The 27993-nt window shown below is 39.1% G+C and overlaps 2 protein-coding genes and 1 long non-coding RNA gene across 6 annotated transcripts; 2 read left to right on the top strand and 1 right to left on the bottom strand.

Moving 5' to 3' along the window:
* Positions 1 to 2762: 2762 nt before the first annotated feature.
* LOC109087840 lies at positions 2763 to 4803 on the top strand. The gene is made up of 3 exons (XR_006162223.1): positions 2763 to 3080; positions 4358 to 4489; positions 4758 to 4803. It is a non-coding gene; the product is annotated as an uncharacterized LOC109087840 (long non-coding RNA).
* Positions 4804 to 6937: 2134 nt separating this feature from the next.
* LOC109071116 (BRD4-interacting chromatin-remodeling complex-associated protein-like) lies at positions 6938 to 16225 on the top strand (the record flags this gene model as incomplete). The annotated part of the gene is given in 10 exon segments (XM_042774473.1): positions 6938 to 8416; positions 8581 to 8811; positions 8924 to 9401; positions 9661 to 9794; positions 9934 to 9983; positions 12851 to 12999; positions 13110 to 13204; positions 13349 to 13451; positions 13775 to 14387; positions 14389 to 16225. Coding segments are annotated over 10 exon segments (3405 nt in total), but the record flags the coding sequence as incomplete, so codon positions are not given.
* Positions 16226 to 16401: 176 nt separating this feature from the next.
* Positions 16402 to 26967, bottom strand: LOC109071131 (exonuclease 3'-5' domain-containing protein 2-like). Of its 4 annotated transcripts, none has more exons than XM_042774474.1 (9): positions 26820 to 26967; positions 25397 to 25774; positions 25068 to 25324; positions 24155 to 24281; positions 23146 to 23444; positions 22800 to 22906; positions 21675 to 21810; positions 21216 to 21581; positions 16402 to 17629 (listed from the first exon to the last, which is right to left on the bottom strand). In XM_042774474.1, exons 2-9 carry the CDS (start codon positions 25736 to 25738, stop codon positions 17413 to 17415), a joined length of 1851 nt encoding a protein of 616 aa, XP_042630408.1. In that variant the 5' UTR covers positions 25739 to 25774; positions 26820 to 26967; the 3' UTR covers positions 16402 to 17412. The 4 variants fall into 4 exon arrangements, with proteins under 4 accessions (XP_042630408.1, XP_042630411.1, XP_042630409.1 ...); XM_042774477.1 differs by having other exon boundaries at positions 25412 to 25774; XM_042774475.1 differs by having other exon boundaries at positions 25397 to 25767; positions 26820 to 26950.
* Between the last annotated feature and the right edge of the window lie 1026 nt (positions 26968 to 27993).

Raw genomic sequence — 27993 nt, 5'->3', positions numbered from 1 at the left:
TAAGGTCCCTGGCGATCGATGGCTTGATAACAGGGGGATCACCCATGTCGAGAGATGCCATATCCTTTACATCGAGGCCTGTGAGACCGTGTTTGAGGTTGAGTGGATTGCCCCAGTAATGCTTCATGTACTTTGTGCATGCTGGAAGGATTGGGAAGAGTTGTTTCCTCTGGCCGGGAGGGGGTCCCAGCAGCTTCCTGTCGTAAACATCCCGTCCCAGCAGCTTCCTGTCGTAAACATCCCTCTTCTGAGCCAGCCAGTCAGGAGGATGGTTGAGGCCATACAGCTGGCCTCCTCGTTCAAGTCCAGGATCATCTTTCGCCGGAAGCAGGCCGGTTCATGGACAGTAGGGGGTAAGGATGCTTTGGGGGAGGATGGACTGGGGTAAGGATGCAGGGCGGGATGGCCTCCTCATCCTCTGAGACCCCAAGAGATCCCGCGCGGGATGGACTAGTAAAACTGACAAAGCAGACCACACGTGGTGGGTGAGGTGGAAAGGGGAGCAGGTGAGATAAAGAAAAAAGGCGGGCAGCCTGAAGACAGGAGAGAGCTTGGGTGGCTCAGGATGTGAAACACAACTAACCTAAGGTTGAATAAAAAAACTGTCACGTCTGGTCTGATCTGGCGACATGTCCTTCTGAAGACACACGAGTGAATCCAACCAAGCTGTGTAAGTGCAGAGATCGCGAGAAGCGAATGCCAACTGAGGAAAGGTAGCGCGTGGAGGAGTTTTATGCACTCGGTTAAGGGGCAGCTCCTTACCTGCCATTGGGCACGCGCACTTCTGTCTGTCAAGCCAGCAATTGGATGTTTCTGCAGAGGTGAGGCACGGATGCCCTTCCCATATGTGGATCTCGAACACAAGATGATGAAAGAGAACTATGTGAAGTGCAATTAAGTGTTGCAATACCACACAGTCATGTGCCCAAATTAATATCAAGCTAAAAGGTCGCCTTAGGATTGATCACTGGATGTTTCCCTCGCCAAAATTTTGAATTTTTGTTTGAAAAAAAGTAATCAAACTATCATACAATATCTACAAGTTTAAAATGACTGCTAGAGAAACACACATTTGTATAATTAGACTCAAATCCTTTACTGGGATTTTGCCCTTTGTCAATTTCCTCATGTGATTAGGGACTAACCCAGGTTTACATTGTATTGCATGTGTATTTTATCATGCTGCCCTTTACACAGTTAGGAATCTAATATGCAATTAATGATGAATTAATATTAAAGGAATAGTTAACCCAAAAATGAAAACCCTCAGCCCACTATGATGGTGCACAAATTTCCAAAGATCGACTCACCAATACTATTCACACCACATTATACATATTGCATACAACAAAGTATCAAAAAGGACAATGGCATTATTATGGTGTTTTGGACATGAACCAGAGTACCATGTAAATATTCTGTATGTAAATGACTAGTTTCTCTAGTAATGATATTATACTTGAACTTCCTCATGTAAACAATGCATTATATGTTAATAAAAGGTACAAGTTGTCAATGGAGTTTATGACTATAAACACAGGCACACATTAGGCGTCATTGTCAGCAGTTTTGGGAAAAAAAACTTACTTTTAAAAGTAATGAATTACAATATTGTGTTACTCCCTAGAAAGTACCTAATTGCATTTCTTAGTTACTTTTTATGGAAAATAATGCTTTATGTTACCTTTGAATTGCTTTTTATCATCTGGGCTGGTCTTGCTTGTTTGTTTTTAATATAAAAAGTTATATTTTTGTAAATTTAAAAGCACTTTCACACCAAAAGTGAAATGAATAAGCCTCAGGCTGAAGGAAACAAATTCATGTCTAGTAGAGGCCACAGGTCAAACAAACCTTTCAACTGGACGGAGAAGAAAGTTCAACACTGTTCTGCAATTTAAAGTGAATCCCGGGTATTAAGACTTGTATGGCTTAATATGACGTAAATTATGTCTTATACAGTATATACAGTATATGTATGCATGTAAACATGTCATATGGACTATGGGGGGGGGGGGGTATGGGGGGGGGGCGCCATTATTTCGATGACGTGAAATGGTTGCACTAAATTTAATAAAAGTCTAATCTTTTCCTGAAAGTTTACATGAGTTTAACATCAGAATTCATAAAAATATTCAATTTAAAAGACAAATTTGAATGAAGTTTACCACAAAACTATATAAATAGGTTTGTATATGGTTTTTAAAATAAACTGTGTAGGACAAACTGGTTTCAGGTTTCATCTAATATAATTAATACATTTTGCGAGATCTACCTAAATACACGTTATGCATTTCTAATTACAATATCAAAATAAAAGACCAAAGTTAAATCTAAATGTTAAATATACAAATAAATCTGAATGTCAAATCCAAATCTTATATCTAAATGTAAATCATATAGATAGATATTGATATAATTTACATTTAGATATAAGGTTTACATGTAGGATTCACATTTATATTTAGGATTTGGATTTAACATTTACACTTAACATTTAAATTTAGATCTGAATGTTTAGCTTATAAAATTCTGATTTATTTGTATGGGTTAGGGTTAAATTTAGATTTAAATATGGTTTCGATTTAGATTAAACATTTAGATTTAGCTTTGTTCTTTTATTTTGATATAGTAATAAAGTATAGCTTATTTAAGTAAATCTCGCAAAATGTATTTGTTTTGGTAGTAAAATCTGGCAGAATTTGACCAAACGGCGCCCCATAGTCACCACCTTATCCATTAGTGTCTGGAGCAGAATAACCTTTATTGGTAAAAAGAGAGCATGCTATTCGATTGACCTTTTCTGTCCGCGGATCTCAGAATAAGATCTGTCAAGGTCAATATTACCATTATGTACAGTGTTTCCAAATGCATCAAAGCATGTGAAAAACAGCGCGCTTCTGTGAAGGTCCCTCATTGGGTTCCAGTGTCGCTCCAGTCTGAAGAGCAGCACATGCACACGCGCTTTCTCCGTGTTTGTCACCCACCCGCACGAGCCCGTCTCCCCCTCCTCCCTGAGCATGTGGGTACGTATGGATGGCGCACAGGCCCGTCTGAAAGGACAATAAAGCACAAAGACGCTGGTGAGTTCTTCTTTTTCCTCTGCGAAATACCGCATTAGAATCTGCGCGTTATAGCGCGGCACAGGAGATATGATGGGATAAATGTGCAGCTGTGTGTTCAGGTGAAGCGCTTTTGCGTCCGCATCACCTCCTGCGAGACGCGTCCCGAGCAGCATCCCTTTAAACCTCTGTTTCCGTCTCACACTGAGACAAACGTGACCGTGCATGCCATTTCTGTGTATAAACAGCTAAATGTAGGAGTCGTTTCTAAAACAGCTTGTCAGTCTGTAATTATTATATTAAACGTCCAGTGTGTGCAGCGATAATGCGGATGTAGGTAAAGAAAAAATAAGACAAGTGTCTTTGCAGGAGATCTAAGTGTCTGTACCTCCGCCTGAAGTCAAAGCGAGAGACAAAATAAGGGAACATTTTTAACTAGAGATGGCAAAGGTTTCGATTTGTACCCTGCGCAATGAACGGATACTGAACATGCGAAGGCGTGCGGATCATGATGTGCATTAGACCACAATCCATGCGTAGTGTATATTAAATATTCTGGTTGCTGATATTACATAATGTATCCTTTTTTTTTTTTTTTTAAATATGCATTTATATTATTGGAGTCTGTATAAAATGTAACCTATTAACATTGGCTATAAAGAAACTGTTGCACTGTAAATGTATATTATTATTATTATTGTGTGTGTGCGCGCACACTATTCGATAGATATTGAAAACTGATTGAAACATTTGTTTATTTATCAATCTGCAAATTAACAGTGGCATTTCAAGTTGACAGAATGACACTGAATAATATTAAATTAATTTATATACTCTTAATATATTTCAAGATAGTAAAATCTAGCACCCAAGCTGGTTTGGACATAGTTGGTACTTGTTTTAGGGTTTGGGCATAGTGTGCATAGTTGGGCACAGTGTGCAACAGTATTTAAATTATTATTTGTTTTGTATGTGTTTTATGTTTTTTTTTTAGCTAGTTTATTTTCTTTGGAATTGAAGTTGTAGTTGAAATTTAACATTATAATCTTACTTTTAAAAACTACTTGCATTGGTGCAATATATTCAGGTTGATTCAGTCATATTCAGTAAATGAACATGTAATTTAGGTGTTACATTTTGAAGATTATTTGACCAAAAATTTACAGAACTGTGGAATCATAAGATTTCACACGTAAAGCATGATTGCCAGTTTTCAGTCGAGCCATTTATTTTCCACATCCATACACTTCCAACGCATGTTTAGTAACTTTTGGTACACCTCATAATTACCTTCTCAGATCTTGCAGGACTCAATGTCCCCGCTCAAGAGCATTTGTCCAAATGTCTGGTGTCTTCACAGCCAGTCCCCGAAATCCAGTCAATGAAGTCCATAGAAACTCTCTCTCTGAATGGAGCCACCCTAATAAAAGGTTACTTCATAAAACCCAGATTATTACATATGAACCATGTGATTTAATTTAATAGTGATTTACTAGAGATTTAGCATCATAATAGTTGTGTAGCCTACCTTTTTAAATTGGATTTGAACCAATGTATATATAACTGTACAATAAATACTATATGAACACAGTATTGGCATATTTGATTTAATATCAAATAATGAATGCATATTTTGTCAAAGCATTATTTAATTAGTTGCATCAAAACTTTGTAATTCCAATCCAATTTCTTGTTTAGATGAAATGGAGGACGAAGATGGTACTTGTTTACTTGATGTTTTATGGTAAGTCTTGTTACATCCAATAAATTAAATTTTCTTCGTATGTTTTTTGTTTGAATATTTTATTTAAGAAGGTATTTTGTTAATAAGGTTTATTTTTTGATTGTATGTTCTTTTATAGTTGTAATAAAGTGATGATCGAGTTTTTTAATGGTTTATATGAGGTATGGAGGAATCATAATATTACTGTGTGGCTTTAATCTTTAACGTTAGTAACATTAGTGACTACCTGTTACAGTATTTTCTCCTTGTTTCAGTTGTGGTAATTTTGGAACCTTAGTGCACTTTAAAAGGTCATAGAGAGATCTAACATTGATAACTTAGAAGGACCTTAACAGAAGAAAATCTTGTGTTTGTGTATACATTTTTGTGTGCAAATACAAGTTCTATAAAATTACCACATGCAATTAACTGTCCCTCCTCCCTTCTGTTCAAACAGCTGCCAAGTGGAGACTTACTCATTAATTCATCCTCTGGAGAGCCGTCACTCTTCACAGACACTCCAGTGAGTCTAGACCTCTCTCCCCATAGAAGAGGGAGCATAAAGATTTGTTTCAGCTGGGATCTCCCAGAACATGCTTGTCTGTCTAACAAACCCCGTTTTTTTAGTATTAAAAGAATGGATTTGTGACTTTAAGCTTTAAATAGTGTTTGAATTCATAGGGTCATATGCGATTTCAAGTTTTCCTTGCTCTTTGGAGTGTTACAAGCTGTTCGTGAATAGATAAGATCCCTAAAGTCGCAAAGACTAAAGTCTCAAACCCAAAAAGAAATTCTTTATAAAAGTTAAGACTTGTACACCCTCCTAAAATGCCTCATTTAAACACACCTCTACGTCACGATGTGGGAAGATTTGCATAACACAGCCCAAATTTTCACACAAAGAAAGAAGGCGAAACTTTGATTCTTGCTATTGCCGCTGGTGCCATGTCGTGGACACGCTGTTTCATTGTGAAAGCAAAAAAGAGGACACAACTAGAAATCAGTAATTAAGTTGTATTCACAACACTGTTCCAGAACATTTCAACCCAAATATTTAGATATGTGTAACGCATTTTATGGAGTTTTGTTTAGTGATGTTTGGTGATCAGACTACAATGCCGGCTGTTCTGACTCAGTCTGTTAAGTACGCGAGTTTAGAGCAGTGGTTCTCAATTCCAGTCCACGCCCCCCCACTTCTCTGCACATTTTGTATGTTTCTCTTATGGCTTCGTATGTTTGTTCTATTCGAACATAAGTGCCCTGCGAAGTGGACATCACAGGATATTCCGCCATGATTCCAGTTCAAAGCGAACATATGTTCCATTCAAAGTGCGTTGAAGTGTTCGAGACATGAATTTAAATTGTATTTACTTACAGAGGTATATGTTGTCACACTTGCTCGTGTGTGGAGACGTTGCGCAGCACAAATTCATGAATGAATGTTCCGAAGTGAAGTAAACTTCAACAGATTTCCCCTGCTCAGGGAGTAGGAAGCAATGAGTACTGTGTAGGCACCATGTCAATGGGAACACAGTTCATGCACGGAGCTCACTTCTAACAAGCTAATTATCAGAATCAGGTGTTAACAGAGAAACATGCAAAATATACAGAGCTGGGGGGCAAGAGGACTGGAATTGAGAACCGCTGGTGTAGAGTAGCACTTGTAGTTTGTCATTTCTCCGATTACAAATGCAGATATGGTTTTATGTTTACGCAGCGTGATGCAACGCAACCCATAAAAGCACAGTACAAGTCATTATAATCCGTAATTATGTCCCCACTGGATGCAACAAATGGCTCGTTTGTAATGGATTTTATTGTTTTTGCCTTGTCTCGCCGGTATTCTGACTGGGACACCCATCACAGTATGTTAAGGGGCATAACATTTCCGTCACATGCTTGAGGCATTCGGCCAATCACAAAGCATTGGATAGCTGGCCAATCAGAGCACACCTCGCTTTTCAGACCAATGAGCTTTGTAAAAAACAATGCGTTTCAGAAAGGCGGGGCATAGAGGAGAAACAATTATGTACAGTATGTGGAAAATAATGTGTTTTTTGAACTTTAAACCACAAACACATTTCATTACACCAAATATACAAAATATTGGTTTTTTTGGCAACATCATATGATGCGTTTAACAGATTAACAAATCTTTAACACGATTGTTGTGACCGTTCTACAGAGCCCTGCGTCTCTGTTAGCAGATGATGCTAGTTCTCAGGACACTGCTGTCTCTGGCTGTGTGGATCTCTCCTTTCTGGAGGAGGCACTTTTGTCATCACCGGCATCCTCTCTAGGAAGTGGATGTCCAGAGGTGCAAGAAGATCCCAATGTCCAACTAGTGGAACAACAGAAAGAGTCAGAAGAGATCTGTGACATTCTCCAGCAGAGTCTCCAGGAGGCTGACATCACTGAGGACACTCTCGCATTTGAAGCAGGACTTGCCCAGACACCAGAAACTCTCCAGCTTGGTTTGTCTGGCACATCTCTTCCTTTGCTTGCAATGCCACATTTCTCCAAACCATTGACCGCTCCTGGCTTGATCTCTTTACCAAAGGACACTCAACCTGCAGTGGAGCCTCCTCAGCCATCTTTGTTAGCTGTTGGCCCAGGCTGCCCCTCACTCAGACCTCCAGGAACCCAGTTAATGAGTCTACTCTATGGGAATGTATTCCCCACACCTCGACTCGAGGCATCCTTTTCTATTAATTCAGCACAAAACACCAGCATGATTATCCAAAAGACCCTACCAGGCCTCACAAGCCGCCAGATGTTGGCCTCCACCGTTAGAACAATTACCCCTTCAGAGGTCATCTTACAAAAAACTCCTCTACCCATTCAACCTAAGTTACCAATCAACATCCAGCCCAGGCTGGTTCAGCTCAGTCCCAGGCCAGGATTTGCCTTCATCTCAACAAATACATCACAGAGTGTCTTGTTATCCCCTTCTGTTGGCTCAAAGCAGTCCTTACAAGAACAGTCCACACCAAGTGTCTGCAAACCTGTTAGCATCAATCTGGTTGGTCAGGGAGGCCCAATTGTCATTCAGCCCCAGGATCCTTTTCAGGGCCAGAGACAATTCTTTCTGCCGAACCAAACACCTGCAACTATGTCCCAATCTACCAGCATACCAAGGTGTATTCTTAGTACACCAAGCAATCAGGTGTCTAACGAACCCAGTGTTGACAGTTCTCATATAGTGACTGTACGGCCAAGGCAAATCAATTTCAGCCCTATTTTCACCTCCCCACCTGGACAACTCACCCTCAAACAAGGGGCTCTTCTGTCAGGGTCCTTACCAATTCGATCAACACCTCCTACAGTCTTCCAGATGCCAACACAGCTAGCAGGGACCTATGCACCTCAAGTGCAGGGGCAGCATGATGCGGTAGTTGAAAACACTGTTGGAAACCAGATCACACGGATTAATAATGCCAATATGCTTATTCCTGAAATGACCACCATACCAACAGTAAATGGTCAATCAGTGATACAAAGTTTGCCTTTGGTGCCTCAAAGTGCTCTAACAGGGGGACCTGAGGGAAAGGTGCATCTTACCCAGAATTCTGTGCTTCTCTTGCCTGAGAGAACAATAGAAGATCAACAGGAGAATGTCAACAAACCGTTTCAAGTGAGTTTCTGTCACATTCTGTTGGAACAATGTTAGGAATGGTCTTTATGTTCTTAAACATAATCTTATTTTTTCTTATTTATCATTCAATTTTGAAAGCACTGTTGGATTTTTTAAAAGACTTGTAGATTGATACATTTCTTCACTGTTTTTATTCACTTCAGGAGAGCATATTGCTTCCTCCAGCTTCAGTGGAAGCACCTGTTGCAGAGACTCACTCTCTGCCCTCTCCATTATCAACTTTACGACAGTCATCACCAGATATCAGTTGTGACTCTGAGACCGTTTTGTCATTATCCCCACAACTGATCACTCAGACAGGAGAGCAACAATTTACTGAAGGAGAACATAATCTATTGCATCACAATCAGGCTTTAGTACATCCTCACCAACAGGTAAATTCTGCTCTGTCAATTGCATTCAAACACAGGCATGAACTGTAACAACAAGTTAGGAATGCATTTCATACTTCTTCAGTAAATAGACATTATATGTCTTTCCCTGCAGTGTCCATTAAAACTGTCAGCCAGCCAAGATTCCTTAGCTGCAACTCTGCTTGTCCAAATGGACAACCACACCTCTTCTGCTGTAGGTGAATCTGAGGCTTCGCTCACATCCTTGACTGCATCTGAGACTTTCTCTTCATTGTGTGAGAGTGAAGAGACTCTTATGCCAGCATACCATGGTTCAGAACACACTGATATTCTTTTGCAAACTCCTATTGGCCAGACCTCAGACACAGACAACATGAAGGGCTCAACACCCCCAGTCTCAGATGAGCAGGATTCCTCTGTGTTGATTGCTCCTGATGCTGAACCCAAGTGTCAGGAGGGGCCCGTAACGAGTAAGAGACCTTCCTCTTCCTCAGAGAAGTTGTTTATGTATCCAGAGCAATTGGGCCAAAGCCATGTGTTAACTGAGCTTAGCAGAACCCCAGAGTCAACAGCTCATGTGTACAAGCAGCAATACAATGAACATGACACAGGTAAATTCTTCCATCGGTAATGATATTATTGCTGTAGCTATGAAAGGAGGACTAAACACAGTCTTTGTTAAAAAGCATATAAAATTTCCCAGAAACAGTAGACAGAAACTTTTTTGACAGTATACAGTGCTTCTTTGTGACATTTGCTCTTTTTTTGTATTTGTTGTACATACAAATATAGGCCTATTCTTTATAACAAAAAATGTTATATTCACTCTATCATCCTTTTTGGCTTCAAATTTATACCTCCCCTGATTAGAGCTCACAGTCCTTAGGAACAGTGGGATCATCTCTTTGGATCAGCATCAGTCACAGGAGAAGGTACATCTCGGGCCCAGGCTGCTTACCCACAACAAGGAAACCTACTCGGCACTTCAGAAGAACCAGGTCCAGGTGCTAATATTATAAATGAAACGTGAAATCTTAGTCAAATCATGCTACATTTCAGGAATATGTGATATTTCAAAAAGATTCTGAAAATAGAATAATTTCACATTCGAAGTATTCTATTAAAATTCCTTCCATGTCACAGACTTCAACTCCAAAAGAGGAGAAGCTGAGACTAGCAGAGAGGCAACACAGGTAAGTAAAAATAGATTTATTCAGTAAGATACTAATTCTAAGTAGAGATCAGTATGAATTTAAAAATATTTAAGATGGAAAAATGCCCTAGGCAGGGCTGTAGCTAGGGTATGCAGGAAACGGTGTCATTTGAAATCACGTTCCAGTTGAAATTGGGGGACTGGGGACTAGATATTGGCACCCTGGAACAGACCAGCTGATTGGGGATTAAAGACAGTACATTTCAAGGCAGCTTACATTAGGAATGCTCGATCCCATTCCCAGATAGCTACCTTTCCGTAGAGTTCAGTTCCAGCCCTGCACCAACACACCTTTCTGTAAATATCAAGTGTTCCTGAAGATCTAATTCAGGTGTTTTTAGTTAGGGTTGGGGCTAAACTTGCAGGGAGGTCACTCTCAAGGAACAGGTGTAAAGACTCCTGCCTTAGGTACAAAAGCAGGTTTTGGTTGCAGTGTAACCCTTTTGCACCCAGACATAATGGGTGGAGGTCAAAACAAGGCTCTCAGATGAAGGCTTTGTATTTTAATACTTTCCAGGACAGGAATACATTAAAGCAACAATTCTGATCACAAAAAAGCAGGGGTCTCCTGGAGAACTGTCCTGTGGATTTTAACTTTAACCCTAAACACACCTGAACTAATCAAGGTGCTCAGGGTTACTTGATAATTACAGACAGGTGTGTTGGAATAGGGTTATAACTGAATTCTGCAGGACAGTAGCTCTCCAGGAGAAGGGTTAGAGATCCCTGCAACAAAGGCTGCGTTTACACTTGGTATTAAAATGCGATCACCATGCAGACACGATGGCTGGATTGCGTTTACATTACACTGAGATCCGATCACAAAGCGTCCTTGACTACCTCTGGACCACGGCATACTGACCGGATAACTTTCTTATCAGAAGCGTGTTGACAGGTTGCAGGTTGTGTGTTGTTGCATGTTGTTGAAAAGTGTTTTTACCTATTTTAGGTGTGGTAGGGTTGGTTAATTGAGGTCCTGAGTCTTGCAGAGCTCAACTTTCACCCTAATTAAACACACCTGATCCAACTAATCAAGTCCTTTGGGATTATTTGTAAACTACACATAGGTCTACTGAAGGGGAGTTTGACACCGCTGCCCTAGAGAGAAATTCTGCGTAAAGATCCCACTGCAGGAAATAATCCCTGTTTCAGGAACAATTTGAGGAACTATTTTTTTGTTCTTTTCACACAAAAGGAACTATTTTGCCTTCGAGTCATACACCAAACTGTATTATATACATATCTTGTCAGTATTTTTTGCTGGTTTTGAAAATGACTGGATCCCTCTACCAAAGGAATGCCTCCATTCATTTCATCAATACCATTTAGATCTTTCCAGTACAACTCCCAATAATGAAAGACAAACTTTTAGATAGTACAACGGAACCACCACCAAGTGCAAGGCCATTAGACCTAATAGGTGGAGGCAAGTCCTGAACAAGACAGATATTTTTCTGTAGTACAGTGATAGGCATTGCAAAGTCTGAAATAAAGACTAGACATGATTGGACAACCAGAATCAAAGTGTCTCATTCTGTATGCAGATATTTTGAGACTGTCATATCTCAGTAGAGTTAAAGCAACTTTTATAAATTAATACTTCATAGTTGGAGCCTTCTGTGACTTTGGTTAGACACGTACACATAATCAAGACGTATCAAGCGATCTCTAACAAAGCAATAGTGACACATAGTACAAATATTTTTTACTCACATAAGTGTGCTGCGTCATTCCTTTCAGATCCAATATAGATGGCACAGTATTGCTTTTTAATCTCAATCTCTCTGCAAATCCAGTGTCAACTTGTGTCTTGTTTACAAAGGAATCCGCAGTGAAATGAAGCGAACAAATGACTGTTCTTGCACAACCAGGCACTGCACAATATTTTGCAATCTACAATGGCATGTTTATTGCTTGGTTGCTCAAGAAATTGTTGTAGCGCCACTTAGGTTAATTCCTTATGTCATCCACAAATCAGTGGGCGGGGCTATAGAACTAGGAGGCGGTGATAAACCTAGGCACATTCCAGGATCTAGCATTCGCTAGGCCTGGTGTCAATAAAAGCTTTTATTTCAGTAACAAGGATGTTTTCAGTTCTGAAACTAACAGGATATTATTTTAGTACGAGGACCTCTTATATATATCAAAAGCTCAAGTAAAAGTTGATTTCTCAATTCATGACCCCCTTTTAGATTAGGCTACACTTTTAGGGGACAAGGGTATAGTGGGAAGATGAGCCCTCAATATCAATGGTTTCAAACCATGTTCTCGGAGTACCGAAGAGTCGATGAGTTGCTAAATGTGTAACACTGCACATTTAGCAACTCATCGACTCTTCGGTAAAGACTCCAAGTCCTGTAATGGGTGTGTCAGACAAAGGTAAGCAGATTGAATCAGGTGTTTGATAAGGAAACATTAGGAAGAGTTTGAAAATGTGTACTGTTGGTGTGCCTCCAGGAAAAGGGTGAGAAACACTGGATTAGAGTCTCTTACCTTTGTAAAAAAAAAAAAAATCCACCAAGGCCTATGGAGAAGCTGAACATTGGATAATGAGCTAATCTACATACTAATACAATAAGATTGAAAACCGCAATATTGGAGGAGTCTCGCCAGTTCGAATGCTAGCTGGCCCGAATGTCTGTTGGTCAGGATAGCATCATTATCTTCTTCATGTAAGGTGAGACACCACTAGCAGTGAAGTAAGAGCAAGATATGGACACCATAGTAAGATACCAAACAAATGTTTGAAAGACAAAACAAATAACATTTTAACAACCATCCACAAAGTTGCTACTTAATGTACACAAAAACAATTTTAACAGACATTCTTTGTGTGTGCATTTGCAGGTTCAGACAGCAGATGCTTTTGGACCACAGTGCTGTTCTCAACCCAAACACTTCGGCTCCATTTGTTTCACTGGAGGATGCTTTGAGACATTTGTTGCCATTCCATTCTTGTGCTAGGGCTCTGCCCAGCCAGGCTGACTTTATCTCAGGTTTGACTCAATCAGGAAGTTTGAATTTGACAATATTGTATAAAATTGTTGTCCTGTAATGGTCTCAACAGGAAACTAAACATGTGAAAAATCTATCATGCTTTGTGTAGTTGACAAGCAGTTTGAGTGTGCTTCAGTTGTTCTGCTGAAACGAATCAAAGACATGCTGAACAAGTACAGGAAACAACTTCTGGCTGAATCCCAGGTAACAAATGGTGTCATTTATATAAAATATCACCTTACTAATTCAGAATCACTGACCAAAGTCATTGTTCTGAAACTCTAAACATCATTTTGGTTCTTCGAAATATAAAAGATGGCAGGTCTGAGTTGTTATTGCTTTCTTCAGCAGGAGAGCCCATCAGCAGAGATGGTGATGCTAGAGCGTTTGTTTCTCCAGTCAGAGAGAGTCTCACTGGCAGAGGACAGACGCAGAGCCAGAGGAGAACCAGGTAACAAGGCACAAGATTCTTTTGTGTGCCTTTGTTCTTCACTAGTAAAGCAGGGTTCCTCAAATCCAAACCTGGAGGGCCACTGCCCTGCAGCATTTAGTCCAAACCCATATCAAACTAATAACTCTGAAGATCTTGATTAGCTTGCTTGTGTCTTTGGTTAGGGTTAGAGCTAAACTCTGCGGGTCAGTGGCCCTCAAGGGTTGGATTTGAGAAATTCTGCTATAAAGAGGACAGAGGTACTGCAATTACAGCCTCAGATTACATGCACTCTGACTTGAAACAGTGAAATGTGAACAGGTTTCGTTATTTTGGTGGTTCAGCAGAGTCCTTCCTCAAGTCCCGGCCCAAGAACTTATCTCAGTCGTCAGTCCACACTGGCCTTGCATCTCCACCATCATGGACCTTGCAATCTGACAGACCCCCTGGCCTCAAGACATATCGCTCCAGCAGCAAAGGAGCAATACGCCTCACTATCAAACATGAGTCAGGATCCCGCAAAGTTATCCAAAACTCATGTGACGCCTCGCATGCCATCTCTGGGTTTAAACGAAACTACAGCGGGCAGTTAACTAAAGGAGGCGCCATTCACAGGAAAGATGAATCTCTTAAGCCTCCCTTGTCAAATGTTGCAGAGAATAAAAATGATCAAAGGCCAGATCAGCAGATCAAGCTAAAATTGGACGTTGACATGGAAACAATAAGGACAGGTAGCGATTCGCAGAACCTCTCTAATTCTGTGGCCAGTCAAGACTGCGTCAATCCAAGGGTGCAAGGCTTGCTTCCAGAGCAGTGCACTCCAATGCTTAAAAGGAACAAGCTGGATCCTTCGGCAACAGTATCTCCCAGTTTGCCTGCATTAGTGGAAGACGGGGAACTGAGTGAACACCTGCAAAGTGCTTTAGACAGTATCCTGGAGCTGCAAAGGTTGCAGGGTTCTTAAACCCAAGATTCAACAGCCTCGTGCACTGGATCAGGCCGTCAGCTTCATGCTAGAAAGACAACTTTGAGACAAGAGCTAGATGAGAGGAAAAGCCTAAAGATTCAGGATATTTGGCTTTCACATCCCACAATCCACATTCAGCAGAGACTCATTTTTATTTATTTTTCCTGAGGAATAAAGTCCTATTAATTCTTCTTCTTATTATTGTGTAAATAGAGTAAATTGAATCTGGGACGTTTCTTGAATCTTTGGAACCTTTTTGTGGAGATACAGTATTCTAATTGATAGTCTTCTATCAGTTTAAGACAAATTCAAAAACAAGTGCAGTTTGGCAATATGTACGTATATGCCATTATGATGTGAATGTGTCTGTAACAAGGTTATTGCTCTTTTGTTGGGGACTTTGGTTCGCTTGACATCATTTGGATGTTTTTCATAGCTCTTTACCAAACTCTGGGGTTCCTGAGGAAGCAAACCAGAGTACATATGAAAACAGCGGCTTGGGTACAGTTCATGTGGACGTAAACTGGCCTAACAGTCTTAACCTGTGAAAACTGCCTTATACAGCAATCGTGAGAATGAACCAAGGCAAATTGCTTGGTCCTAACTCAAGCTCAAAAAACACCAGCCAACTGACATCAAGCAGACATGTCTCTCTAGTGTGAAAGCAGCCCATGTGTTGTATACACAGACAGTTCAGAGAATGATGTTGGTTCCCACTTGTTTACCCCCAAAGAAAATATACCCCATTTCATTCTAAAGTCACCAGCAAAACCAATTTAAGCACCAGTGAGATTTCATAAACGCGTTAACTTAACACAGACTGAAAATTTAAATGTAACAATCTCATTAGATCAACTGGCAGATGTAAAGTATGCCTTATTCTGTCTCTGCAATGAACTGTACTATTCCAGTTGTGCTTTAAAGGGTTACTCCACCCCAAAATGAAAATTTTGTCATTAATCACTAACCCCCGTGTCGTTCCAAACTGATTAATGACAACATTTTCATTTTGGGGTGGAGTATCCCTTTAAGACAAGATACAAAATTGCAAAAGCAATAAGCAGCAGATGGTTGAGAAAATATGGTTGTGCCTCAATCAAAATGCAACATTTGCTTGCTTTTCCATTGCTATAGATCATGCAGCTGTCACTCCTGATGTTCTACACACACTTAGTATTGTTAGAATACAGATCTTTTTAAAAAACATTCCAGCGTCTGTTCACCAAAACCTAAAACAGCAACTACTGACATCCAGTCTATAGTTAGATATAGGATTATAGGCTATAGGATTATTTATTTTAATGTTTTTTTTCTTGACAATCTACTAGGTCATGCTCACGTTATGCCAGCAATGATAACTTCCTAATTATATAATGGAGTAGTATGGCAAGGCATTTTATAAGTGTTTCTTTGTCCTGTTAGTCACTCGATATACATTACAAATATTGTGCTCAAGTTGTATGTTCATGTAAACTTTTTACATATTGCTTCCCTGACAAATGCTATGCACTCTCTTACAGAATACTTAGCCGCCAAACTAAACTGTGACTGGCCCTAAATGTGACAAGATGTTTGTAACAAACTGTTTTTTTTTTTAATTTAAACTTATGTACTATACTGTGAAATGTAGCATATTTGACACTGATCCAAAACTGAAATTTGACAAACAGATTGTTCAGATGCCGAGGCCTTAAAGCTGCTGTAGAAGATTGTCAGAATCACTAGATAAGCCACTACTGATGTGAACCCCCACTTTAGACCCAATATGACAAGTGACAAAAACACTAAGCTTTTTTCTTTCTTACATTTCTATAGACTATTTATTGAACTAGGATTTTTTTTTTTTTTTTAAGTAATAAACAGTTAAAACTGAATGAGTGTTGGACTGTTTTATGAACTGCTGTTTTTCAGGATGTGAAACAAGTATACTATACAGCATCTACAACAAGGTAATGAAAAAAAAAAAAAAAAAAAAAGAAGAACTGCCAGATAACTTATCCAGCCTTAACATATGAAATTTAATTTTTTATTGATGTTAAGGAAACACAGAAGCTTTTAATAGGTTACATCTGGACAAATGTAAATAAAAAGGAAAGCTGTAGCGTTTCTTAAGTTAAATTATGTTAGGCTCAGACTTCAGTGTCCTTGATTTGGCCATTTATATTTGTTCCCATACATGGAGCTAAATCTGCAAATACAAAACAAACTAGCACTACAACATCTTGATCGGGGTGAGAATGAATGTCTCTACCATCATTTTAGCAGGTCTTCAATGTGTCAGGGGTATATATACACACACCAAAATATGTTATGCTGGTGTGTTTTAGAGGTGTCCCGACTTTAAAAATGATTATTTCATAGTACAGACATGATGTGCTAAGCAGTGCTCGATTTGGTCCAGACTTACAAAGATAAATGGAGTTTTCCTCAAAACCCACAAAACAAAATAACTGCCTGAAATTAAATGGAAATGATAGAGCTCCAATAGAAGTAAAAATGGCCATTTTGTATAGTCTCAAAAGGCAAACTGACCTGATGGCCTCAAACCTGCAAGAATTGTAAGCTAGGAATCTTTTATTCAAGTCATGATTTAGATTTAAGAGCAGGTTTGGGCTGGTTAAAATACAGTAGCATCTACTTTTCACAGGGAAATGAGAATGCTTTTCAACATTTTCAACATTAAAAAGTGTGTACATTACGCCGTTTTGTTATTTTAACTATCAGCATTTCTGTTCTTGCACCATCCTTGAGTTTAACATTCTGTTGTTCACCACAGTGGCTTTCGATCCCCAAAAAGTCTCTTACCCGATCTCCATCTGGTCCCTTGGAGCCCAGTTTTTTTTTTTTTCTCATTTGAAAGTCAACACCAGGGCTTACCTGTGACCAGGGCAAGTCGGTCTCTGGTACACACTCAAACGACATTAGACGAGGACACCACGGTGTAGCAGACACAGTGGAAACCTTCCTATCCCAGCAGGTGTTGCAAAGTCTTTTTCTGTTTGAGTAATGAGGGGCTCAGTTGAGCTGGATTTGCAGGTCCTCTCCGTACTTGCGCAGATATTTGTCATGGTTGTGGTTGACGGACCAGAGAGGGGGCAAATGGCGTGGCTGCATGCTGGTCAGGAAGTGTTGTCGCCAGCAGCGCTCCAAGTCCATCAGGCCCCGCAGACCGCGCTCGGCATACACCTGCACTACCTTCAGTCCATGCGGCACATAACTCTCGTTAAAGATCCTGCAAAGGTTGAAAAAGATGTCAACCTTAACCTTAACACAACTCAAGAACTGCATATCTTCACATCTGTACATTAACATGTGAATGCCAACATAAAGATGTCTATCAGTTGTTCAGGTCCTCTAATCATGCATACCAATTACTTGTATCAATTCCATTTCCTCCACCCGAGGGGATCGGAGAAAACCCCTAACTTAAAGTATTATATTTTAACAAGGAACTTAACAGTAACTGTTTGTGCTGTTACTTTAATTTCCAAGCAATTTGACTCCTGGTGCAAAATAAAACAGGCAAATATTACAGATTTGCAATAAAGGAGGGACCGATTCACATCAAGAGAGCAGGTTCTGCTTCCAACAAACCCCATAAGTTAAGAAAAACCTTATTAGGGACATTTTGGTAACTGAGTATTCAACCAATTGTTTTTGACGATTAATCAAGCAATCAGATTCTTGTTCTTTTTTTGTAATTAATAATTGGATCAATAAAGTATCAAAAAATAAGTAATCTTTTGGTTTTAATGAACAAAATATTTGTTAAAATACATGACGTAATATAATACATGTATTATATGCATGCATATGAGCCTGTTTTATACTGCTAGAGAGACAGTTTAATATGCATCTCAAAAAAGATTAACATTTTAAATCATAACCCGCAATTACTATAATAATAATAATTCTATGGATGAACAACTTATAATGCAGAAGTTGCCAACCACCTAGTTATTGGTGTTGTTATACTTTAGGCAATCTTTGCCTAATTATTTTTAATTCAAAATATCCTATCACTCAGCCTGTATTATTTGGCTACCTCGTCCACTTCTTTATGCTACAGCAACTAATTTCAAACATGAATATTAAGACATGTCAAGCGGGGATATGGCCACATTCAAATTTGTGATTAACAACAATTCTTATGGTTAGAAACATTGATATATTCCAATAACTTCAAAAATGTAATAAAAAAAATATTATGATTTTATTTTATAGTACAACTGAAACATGTCATGAGCTGAATGAATGCAACTGCACTTTACTCTGAAACACAGCACACATATTTAAATCGCAGCCTTGGTGATTTGATAAATCGCCATTTTGATGATTTTGATTTTATTTCAATATGATGTTTTGCCCCACAAATACAGGTGCATCTCAATAAATTAGAATGTTGTGGAAAAGTTCATTTCATTAATTCAACTCAAATTGTGAAACTCGTGAGTTAAATTCAAAGCACACAAACTGATGTAGTTTTTAGTCTTTGGTTATTTTAATTGTGATGATTTTGGCTATTAAATTAGAATAAGGTGACATGTCAATCAGCTAATCAACTCAAAACAGCTGCAAAGGTTTCCTTAGCCTTCAAAATGGTCTCTCAGTTTGGTTCACTAGGCTACACAATCATGGGGAAGACTGCTGATCTGACAGTTGTCCAGAAGACAATCATTCACACCCTTCACAAGGAGGGTAAGACACCAAACATTCATTGCCAAAGAAGCTGGCTGTTCACAGAGTGCTGTATCCAAGCATGTTAACAGAAAGTTGAGTGGAAGGAAAAAGTGTGGAAGAAAAAGATGCACAACCAACCGAGAGAACCGCAGCCTTATGAGGATTGTTTAGTAAGATTGATTCAAGAATTTGAGTGAACTTCATAAGGAATGGACTGAGGCTGGGGTCAAGGCATCAGGAGCCACCACACACAGAGGTGTCAAGGAATTTGGCTACAGTTGTCGTATTCCTCTTGTTAAGCCACTCCTGATCCACAGACAACGTCAGAGGCGTCTTACCTGGGCTAAGGAGAAGAAGAACTGGACTGTTGCCCAGTGGTCCAAAGTCCTCTTTTCAGATGAGAGCAAGTTTTGTATTTCATTTGGAAACCAGGTTCCTAGAGTCTGTAGGAAGGGTGGAGAAGCTCATAGCCCAAGTTGCTTGAAGTCCAGTGTTAAGTTTTCACAGTCTGTGAGGATTTGGGGTGCAATGTCATCTGCTGGTGTTGGTCCATTGTGTTTTTTGAAGACCAAAGTCACTGCACCCGTTTACCAAGAAATATTGGAGCACTTCATGCTTCCTTCTGCTGACCAATTTTTGGAGATGTTCACAAAAAGCTGTCAGCTATTTGAAGATTTGAAGATGCATTTCCAGCAGGATTTGGCACCTGCCCACACTGCCAAAAGCACCAAAAGTTGGTTAAATGACCATGGTGTTTGGTGTGCTTGACTGGCCAGCAAACTCATCAGACCTGAACCCCAGAGAGAATCTGAAAAAGAAAGATGAGCTGAAGACCACTGTCAAAGAAACCTGGGCTTCCATACCACCTCAGCAGTGCCACAAATTGATCACCTCCATGCCACGCCGAATTGAGGCAGTAATTAAAGCAAAAGGAGCCCCTACCAAGTATTGAGTACATGTACAGAAGGCCAACAATTCACTAAAAATATATATATATTTTTTAATTGGTCTTATGAAGTATTTTAATTTGTTAAGAATTGGTGGGTTTAAACTACTTAAACTACTTCAGTCTGTGTGCACTGAATTTATTTAATACATGAGTTTCACAATTTGAGTTGAATTGCGTCTGATGGTAGATGGAGTTTTCTGATGACGACTTTCATACCTTTTATGGACCTTGACACTTATTTATTTGGCAGTTTATGGGACAGTCTCAAGCCTCCCGGTTTTTATCCAAATTATCTTAAATTGTGTCCTGAAGGCGAACAGAGCTTTTACAGGTTTTGAACGACATGGGGGTAAGTGATTAATGACAAAATTTTCATTTTGGGGTGGAGTATCCCTTTAAGTAAAGACCATGTTCCATGAAGATATTTTGTAAATTTACTACTGTAAATGTATATAATACTGTAAACTTAATTTTTGATTAGTAATACGCATTGCTAAGAACTTCATTTGGACTTTAAAAGACAACTTTAAATTAAAAAAAAAAAGAGCCTTATGACTGCTTTTGTGGCCAAGGGTCACATTTAAAAATCTCATTAAAAAAATTAGATTTCAATACATTTTAAATATTTCTATTTCTATATCCTTTTGCAGTGCAAAAATGGATTTTGTTCATACTGATTTTATTTGACTGGAAACAGCCTATAGCATCTCATTACCCTTTTTAAATGTAATAATTAAATGTACGAATTTAACAAAAGATGATATTAGATTCCATATTAAATAAATCTAAGAAGGTTAAAAAAAAAAAAAACTACCCCTTATAAAAAGGTAAAAATCCTATGGAAATCAATTTAAGGTGGCAAATATTGGCCATTAATGAAAAAGTGAACTTACCACCACACAGAATAAGAAGCATATGAAAAGCTTCAAGAGTCATACTCTGCAAAATACCGTCTAATTATTTTCAAAATCCCAAAACATAAGAGATTTTTATTTTTTATTTTGTTGGCAATATCGCACCACAATATAATAAATACACTAGTTGACATCACCAATCAGCTGTTGGATGACTAGTGTACCATCCTGGCCACCATTCCTATACTTTATGTAATATAATAATACTAATTATAGTTCACATTTCTGTCAGCCCCTTCCTGTCTACATGAGTGGTCTTGGTCTAAATAAGCTACCTGGTCTCCAGCGCGGCAGCTTTCTGAAGCATGTCTTTCGTGACCTCCTGCTGTCCGTTGCAGAAGAAGCTCTGGATGACCGTCAGGAGCTCCTCCTTCCGGGTCTGGGGCATCCCGTCGCTGGCGCTGAGCAGAGCCCTCGCGGCCGATCGCACCCTCCGGCGGTCTGCATCCTCGAGCAGCCGAATGCCCTCCTCGCAGCCCTGCGGAGCGGAGTGCGCCTCGGCCAGCCGCTGCTTCAGGACCCCGTCGTACACGTTTGAGGCCGCGTGACAGGAAGTGCACAGCAACAGGATGTCGTGCGAGTTGTGGTCCTTCATCTCAGGTGGGAAGTGGCGCCTGTACTCGTGTGGGACAATGTTCTTCCTAGGTTAATATAGAAAGACAGTAGTTGGGATGACTTTGGCGAGTCCCACTTTGCAAACAAACTAAAGTGGTCGCAGGAAGCACGAGACACACCTGATGTAAGAGTCGGTTTTCCCGCACACCACGCACACGTTCTCTTTGGCTGTGAGGTAGTAGTCCTTCTGGGAGTCTGGACGGCCTGACGGCTCAAACAGCAGCCGGACAACGAAGGGATGTTCACTGACCAATTCTGAGATTACGGATCATAATTTACTTGTGATTGTTATATTAGATATTACACAAAGGATAATTCAGAGCCCTGTGCGGTCACTCTGATACATCAGTCTTTTCACTCTGACAAACGACAAACCTGGAAGTCTGAGAGATCTGAATTTTTGCGCCTGACCAGATGTGATACAGTCTAATCCAATCTAAGAGCACGAGATGGAAACTACCAATGTTTCTGAAGTAGAAAGTTAATCTTAAAACACCATTTCTGTAAAATGGACAGTTGTTTGATAAATATATAGTATACTCTACACTCTAAGTTTGGCTGGACATTTGGCTCCTCTATTCTTGTTATGTAGTAACCTTTTCATAAGCAGCATTTAAAACCCACTTAAAAACATTTTTAAAAATGTTTATTTTTTTGCACTGTAATGAAGTGTTATTTTATAATAATAACAACAATTAACAATTATTATAATTGTTATTTTAGTAGCAGTTATATACTATTATAGTTTGTTTTTAAATAGTTGTATTTTTAATTTATATTTAAGTTTGCGGTCATATTTTGGTTTTGTTGTGCTTAGTCATTTTTAACGTCTATACAGTTTTTTCATTCATTTTTTATTTATTAATTTTAATTTTTTTGGTACATCAAGTTAAACTTAACTAAAAACTGAGATGTTACCTTAGCAACAAGCTGAAAAAAATTAATTTGTTTATATTTTATTTGACGCATTTTACACTAAGCCACACATTTTATTTCAAGCAATGAAAACTGTTTTAGTTAACTATAATTACCCTGGTAATGATTTTTTTTGGGGTCCTCGCCACACATCAGTATTATATTATTATTAATTTAAAAGGCGTTACAGCTATCATGAGCAAACTGTATCATGAACTTAAAGTAAGTGGCTTTGTAAGACTCACATCCTGCAGTACTGCACAACAATGCATTTCAAATATGCCTTTAAAATGTCCTCATTCGGACAGCGGTGTGAAGTCATAGTGTACCTCCTATCCCCTTCTCCAGGTACCATTTGGCTTTCTTCTTGTCACATGTGCAGAGCGGCTGGCCATCAGGAGCATGAAGGAAACAGTTATCATAAAGGGGAGACTTCCTGAATCAAGACAAAAAGCACAACACTCACATAAAAAAAAAAAAAAAAAAAAAAGTCATGTCCTAAAATTTAAGATCCAAATATGCAAAGCGTGTCAAATTCTAATACTTTGTGTTAGAGATTTCCTGCAACACCATTTAGAAAGATTAGTCATGTATTTTATTATCTTTAGTCAGATGTATTTTCATCGGTAAGCCATTTAACAGCTTCTCAGCCAACTCAAACACTTTCTTCATTACCTGGCAGAGTAACCGACTCCCAGTGGTTTGCGTTTGTTCCGCCGCGGGTCTGGAACTTGCTGGTCTCCAGACTCGGGACTCTCCACGGTGGACTTTCGGCTTCGCCTCCGTCTCTCCCCTTCTTCCCCCTCTCCGTTATAGCGCCCCCTGAAGGGCACGTCCACCAGCCCCTGGCAGCATGATGCCAGCTGGACGAACATGCTGTCACCCTCGGCGGGGAGCCGGGGCTCTGTGCTCTTCCCCAGCAGGTGAAAAAACAGGGCGACAGAGATCTGGGCATCATGTGCTGCATAGACCATCTGGTGATACAGTATGAGAGAGAGTTTAGTGTACTGACACCACGAGGACAAGAGCTCCACTACACAGAGTCTGGGTATTAGAGAAGAATACATCTAATGTTTCACTGACAACATAAAATTCTAATCAACAGTGAATACTGCAATGATTTTGTTGTGCGAGTATGAGAGCACCAAGATTGAACTGCCTGCCTTGATTTTAACTAGATTCATTATGTATTTTACTTATCAAAACTACCTGACATGACAGCTGTTTGGTTGGTGAACATACAGGTAAAAATATAACCCTTATAAGCTTTTCAGTCATTTTTAATGGATTTAATTTTTGCTTTTTAAGAATTATAAAAATGGTTTCACTCAAACCTTGAGTGACTTTTTTTTTTAGATATGCAAACTGAATGAAAAAAAATCATTTGATAATCTAAGTGGTCAAAAAGTCACACCTTGGAAGTTTTTGGGGCCTTTTTTTTTTTTATACAATCCTGAATAAAATCTATATACAGCATATTAGTCGTGCAGTGTATAAATAACCTAAAATCCTACATCAACTGCATAACTGTATTGTTACTACTTCAGCAAGCTATAATGTTAAACAACAATAGAAAATTAAACTGTTCCTGGGCAAAAATGATCCAAGTGGTGACCTTTTGTTGAAACGCTTAGGAGGGTTAAACGGATAGACACTGCTGTAAATCTGAAGATCTCCTCCTCACCTGTTCATGGCTCAACACATCCGCCTCCCAGTCACCACAGCGCAGCTCCAGCGATTTGTCCAGCGTGACGTTCAGCAGGTCTGCAGCCAGGGACTTCAGACTCAAGCCATTATTCAGCACCGCTTGCCTTCAACACAATCCAGATCACCTCACGTCACTCCACAAGTGCTTTAAAGTGTTACTGATTAATGAGATTTAGATTTATGGCATTTAGAGACACCCGCCTTAATTATGTGAACAAATTCAGAACTGTTTGAGCTGATAACAACACTAACTTTGCACCCTGATGCTGTTATTGAACTGAATAATGACACTGCGGACTTCTGCAGAGCTGCTTAAAGTGAAGGACATCAACACATCAACACTGCTATTAAACAGAATTCAATCAACACTGAACTACACTGAGCAGAATAACCACACTCTGATTCTGTAGAGCTGCTTTACAGCTGAAATTAAATTAGTTTCATAACTGAATTTTACAAAATTATCACTTTTTTTTTTTGTATGTGAGCTGCTTTGAAACGATCTGTACTGTATAAAGCGATACAGAAATAAATGTGACTTGATCATTTATAGATAGTAAGGCTGCACGATTGTGTGGAAAATTCTAATAGCAATTTTTCATATAAAAATTATGATTGCGACTTAAAATGAAAATTTTCAATCTCATAAGAAATTTTACTATTGTTGTATTTCACTGTAAAAAAATTATAGTATTTAATAATAAATTTGGAAATCATCATGAGATGCTTGCATGCAAATGAAACCAGAAAAAAAAAAAATTATATATATATATATATATATATGATTTGATAATTGCACTAAGCAGTGCTGGGTTTATTTCAATAAACTGTGCAGCCCTAATAGATAGCAAATATAAAAACTGAAGTCTTGGATCAAACTGGAGCGTCACCTCTGTCTGAAGGCGAGGTAGCGCAGGTCCACGGTGCAACTCAGAGTCAGACCATGATCCTGAGCCAGCCGTTTCCCATCCTCATAACATCCCACCCCCACCTTCAGCACACGGGGGTCAGAGAGCACCCCGACGAGTCCCTCGGGGAGAGGAAGCTGTGCATCTTGAAACTTCAGCAGTCTGACCAGCACACAGCGTCCGGAGAACGTCGCCAGCTGGAGTAAGGAGACCGCAGAGGCCTTGCCTTTGACAGACACCTGTGAAAACAGACAACATCGTCTAGTGCTGCCGCTACGAACACAATGTTTAAACTGCAGAGCCATGCTTACACGCATGCTTTTTACCCATTCACAGTCCAATCCCAGAACCGGATAGATGGACAGATCCTTCTGGAAACCAGGCCAGAGCATCTCCCAGTCTTCTGGCGTGCTGACGATCACCGGCGGCACCTCTAGCAGCGAGTGCACACGCAGAAGCGTCTGGGTCTGCACCGGTGCCGGCGATGAGAGCGTGACGTCCGCTTCTAGCTGGGCTTGTACGGGCTCAGCTGAAGCGGGGCCGTTGAGGGCCTTTCTCTTCTGTGTGCGGATGCTGCGCCACAGGAACAGACCCCCGAGAGTGGCTCCTAACATAGTGGCCAGAGCCGCGGTGAACGTGCTCGGCTTGGACATCACCGCAGCGGCACCAGCTCCCTCTGAAACTGACAACTAACACGCTTTATTAAATGCTTTGCTCACCGAGGATGTTTATTTGATGAAAATCAATCATTTGTGAACTATTACTACCATTATAAATAACTGTTTACTGTACATTTTAAAATGTAATTTATTTTTGTGTTGCAAATTTGTACTTTCAGCAGCATCACTCCAGTCTTCAGTGTCACATGATCCTTCAGAAATCATTCTAATATGCTGATTTGCTGATTTTTATAAATGATGGAAATAGTTGCGATACATTTGTTTTTCTATTCTTTCAAAAGAACTGAATTTATCAGAAATATCATTTTTTTTGTAACATCATAAATGACTTTACAGTCACTTTTGATCAATGTAATGCATCCTTGCTGAAATAAAGTATAAATTAATATTTTTTTAAATCATAGATATTCTCCAAACTTATTTGAAAGTGCATCACTGTTTCCACAAAAAAAAAAAAAAAAAAAAAAAAATCAGATAATAAAATGTTTCTTAATGATTTCTGAAGTAATGGGAGCTGGTGATATCTGTCCCCTTAAATTGATTTCTAGGGCCATTTTTACCTTTATACAGGTAATTTTCTAACCTTATTAAATGTGGTTTAATAAATAAAGACACATTTTGACATTTAATCAAATTCAATTAGAGTAATAAGACACTAAAGGATGTTCAAATGAAATCAAATCTGTATCAGCTGGATTCATTCAGTGATGAAACCATAGACAGTAAAAGAAATAAAACACCAAAAACATAATTGTTTAGAACTATAACAATATAACATGTGTTTTTAAAGTATTTTGTGCTGAGATGCTTTTCAGGAACTGCTATTAAACACAGATACAATTCAAACAAAGCTGGAACAACCTCATTTTGACGAAGAGCTCGCAGTGAGTTCAGAAATGAAGCAGTGTGTAACGTTAGTGAAGCTTTAATCTCAGTGTGTTCGTGTTTGTGGCAGAGCTGTAACGTTAGCGCTCGTTCTAACGCACTGCTAGGACTCGCACGTCTACGTAAATCGCTGTCTAATATGTGACTGTGTTGCTGCAGATATACGCACCTGTACACTCGGTGGATGTCAGTGCAGTGAGTGAACACTACAGCACACACTCTCACACGCTTATGATGAACAGCTGCAGCGCGTCTTCTTCGGCGGGTTTATTTGGTCAGCGCTCGCAGGAAACATTCGCGCCACAGCGACACCTCTGCCGGAGACGCGCAATGACGCCGATCTCACCGAAACTCTCACCCGAAAATAAAAAAAGTTTTATAAACATAAATATTAATTTAGCATTTTGAAATTATTTTCAGAAAATTAAGCACAGCCTCTACACAATTTTCATTACTGTAATTATTCTAGATGTTTTTGTTGTTGTAGTTGCTACATTAGGTGTAAAACTTACCTCAAAAAAAAAAAAAAAAAAAAAAACTGTTTCAGAAAAGAGCATTTGGTGCAATTGTTTTGTTTACTATTTAAACATCTGTTGAAGAATAAAACATTAAAGTATTTGTTCTCCAGAAAGACAATCAGTTCAGCTGAATTTAAAACTGAATTACATATTTGTATCACTGATACACTATCAAAGTTTTTATTAATAATTTGATTTAGATTTTATTTGTAATCGTTTTTTTAATCGACTATATATAACTAGTATTGTTTTTTATTTCTGTATTTATTTTAGTACCTCAAGTTAAAATAAACAATAATAAGAAATTAGAAAATTATAAAAACTAAAAACATATATTTTATTTTAAATGTAATCAAAGTAATGCATTTTTTTTCATGGTTTTAGTTTAAGTTAACAATAACGACCCTGATGCCAAGTCACTGAACTGAAAATACACAGTGATACACAAGAGAAAATAAAATAATTATTATTCCGACTCATCATACCAACCAATTATAGATAATTAAGACATTAAGTCCCTCCCTTTACCCATTTCATTTGCAGGTATATGGATATTGGGAGGGATGTGACTAACAGTCCATGTCCTAGATGACGTGCACTTGATATGGACTTGTCATCCCTGTGCACTGCAAATGTTTTAAGGTGACTCTGTCCAGCTGCGACACCTGGGAATAGTTTCAGCATCTCTTTTGCATCCTTTGAGCTCACTGTGAGATCCTTGAGCAGATCTTTGCAGTTCATGGGCCAAACATCTTACTTTGTTTGTTTAGAAAACAATCAGAGACATTAGATACATAAAATCATGATTCTCGTATGTGGAACAGA

Source organism: Cyprinus carpio, chromosome A17 (genome assembly GCF_018340385.1).
Source record: "Cyprinus carpio isolate SPL01 chromosome A17, ASM1834038v1, whole genome shotgun sequence".
NCBI classification, from domain to species: domain Eukaryota; kingdom Metazoa; phylum Chordata; class Actinopteri; order Cypriniformes; family Cyprinidae; genus Cyprinus; species Cyprinus carpio.
Note: the sequence above shows the minus strand (reverse complement) of the source record. Positions and strands in the feature narration are given on the sequence as shown.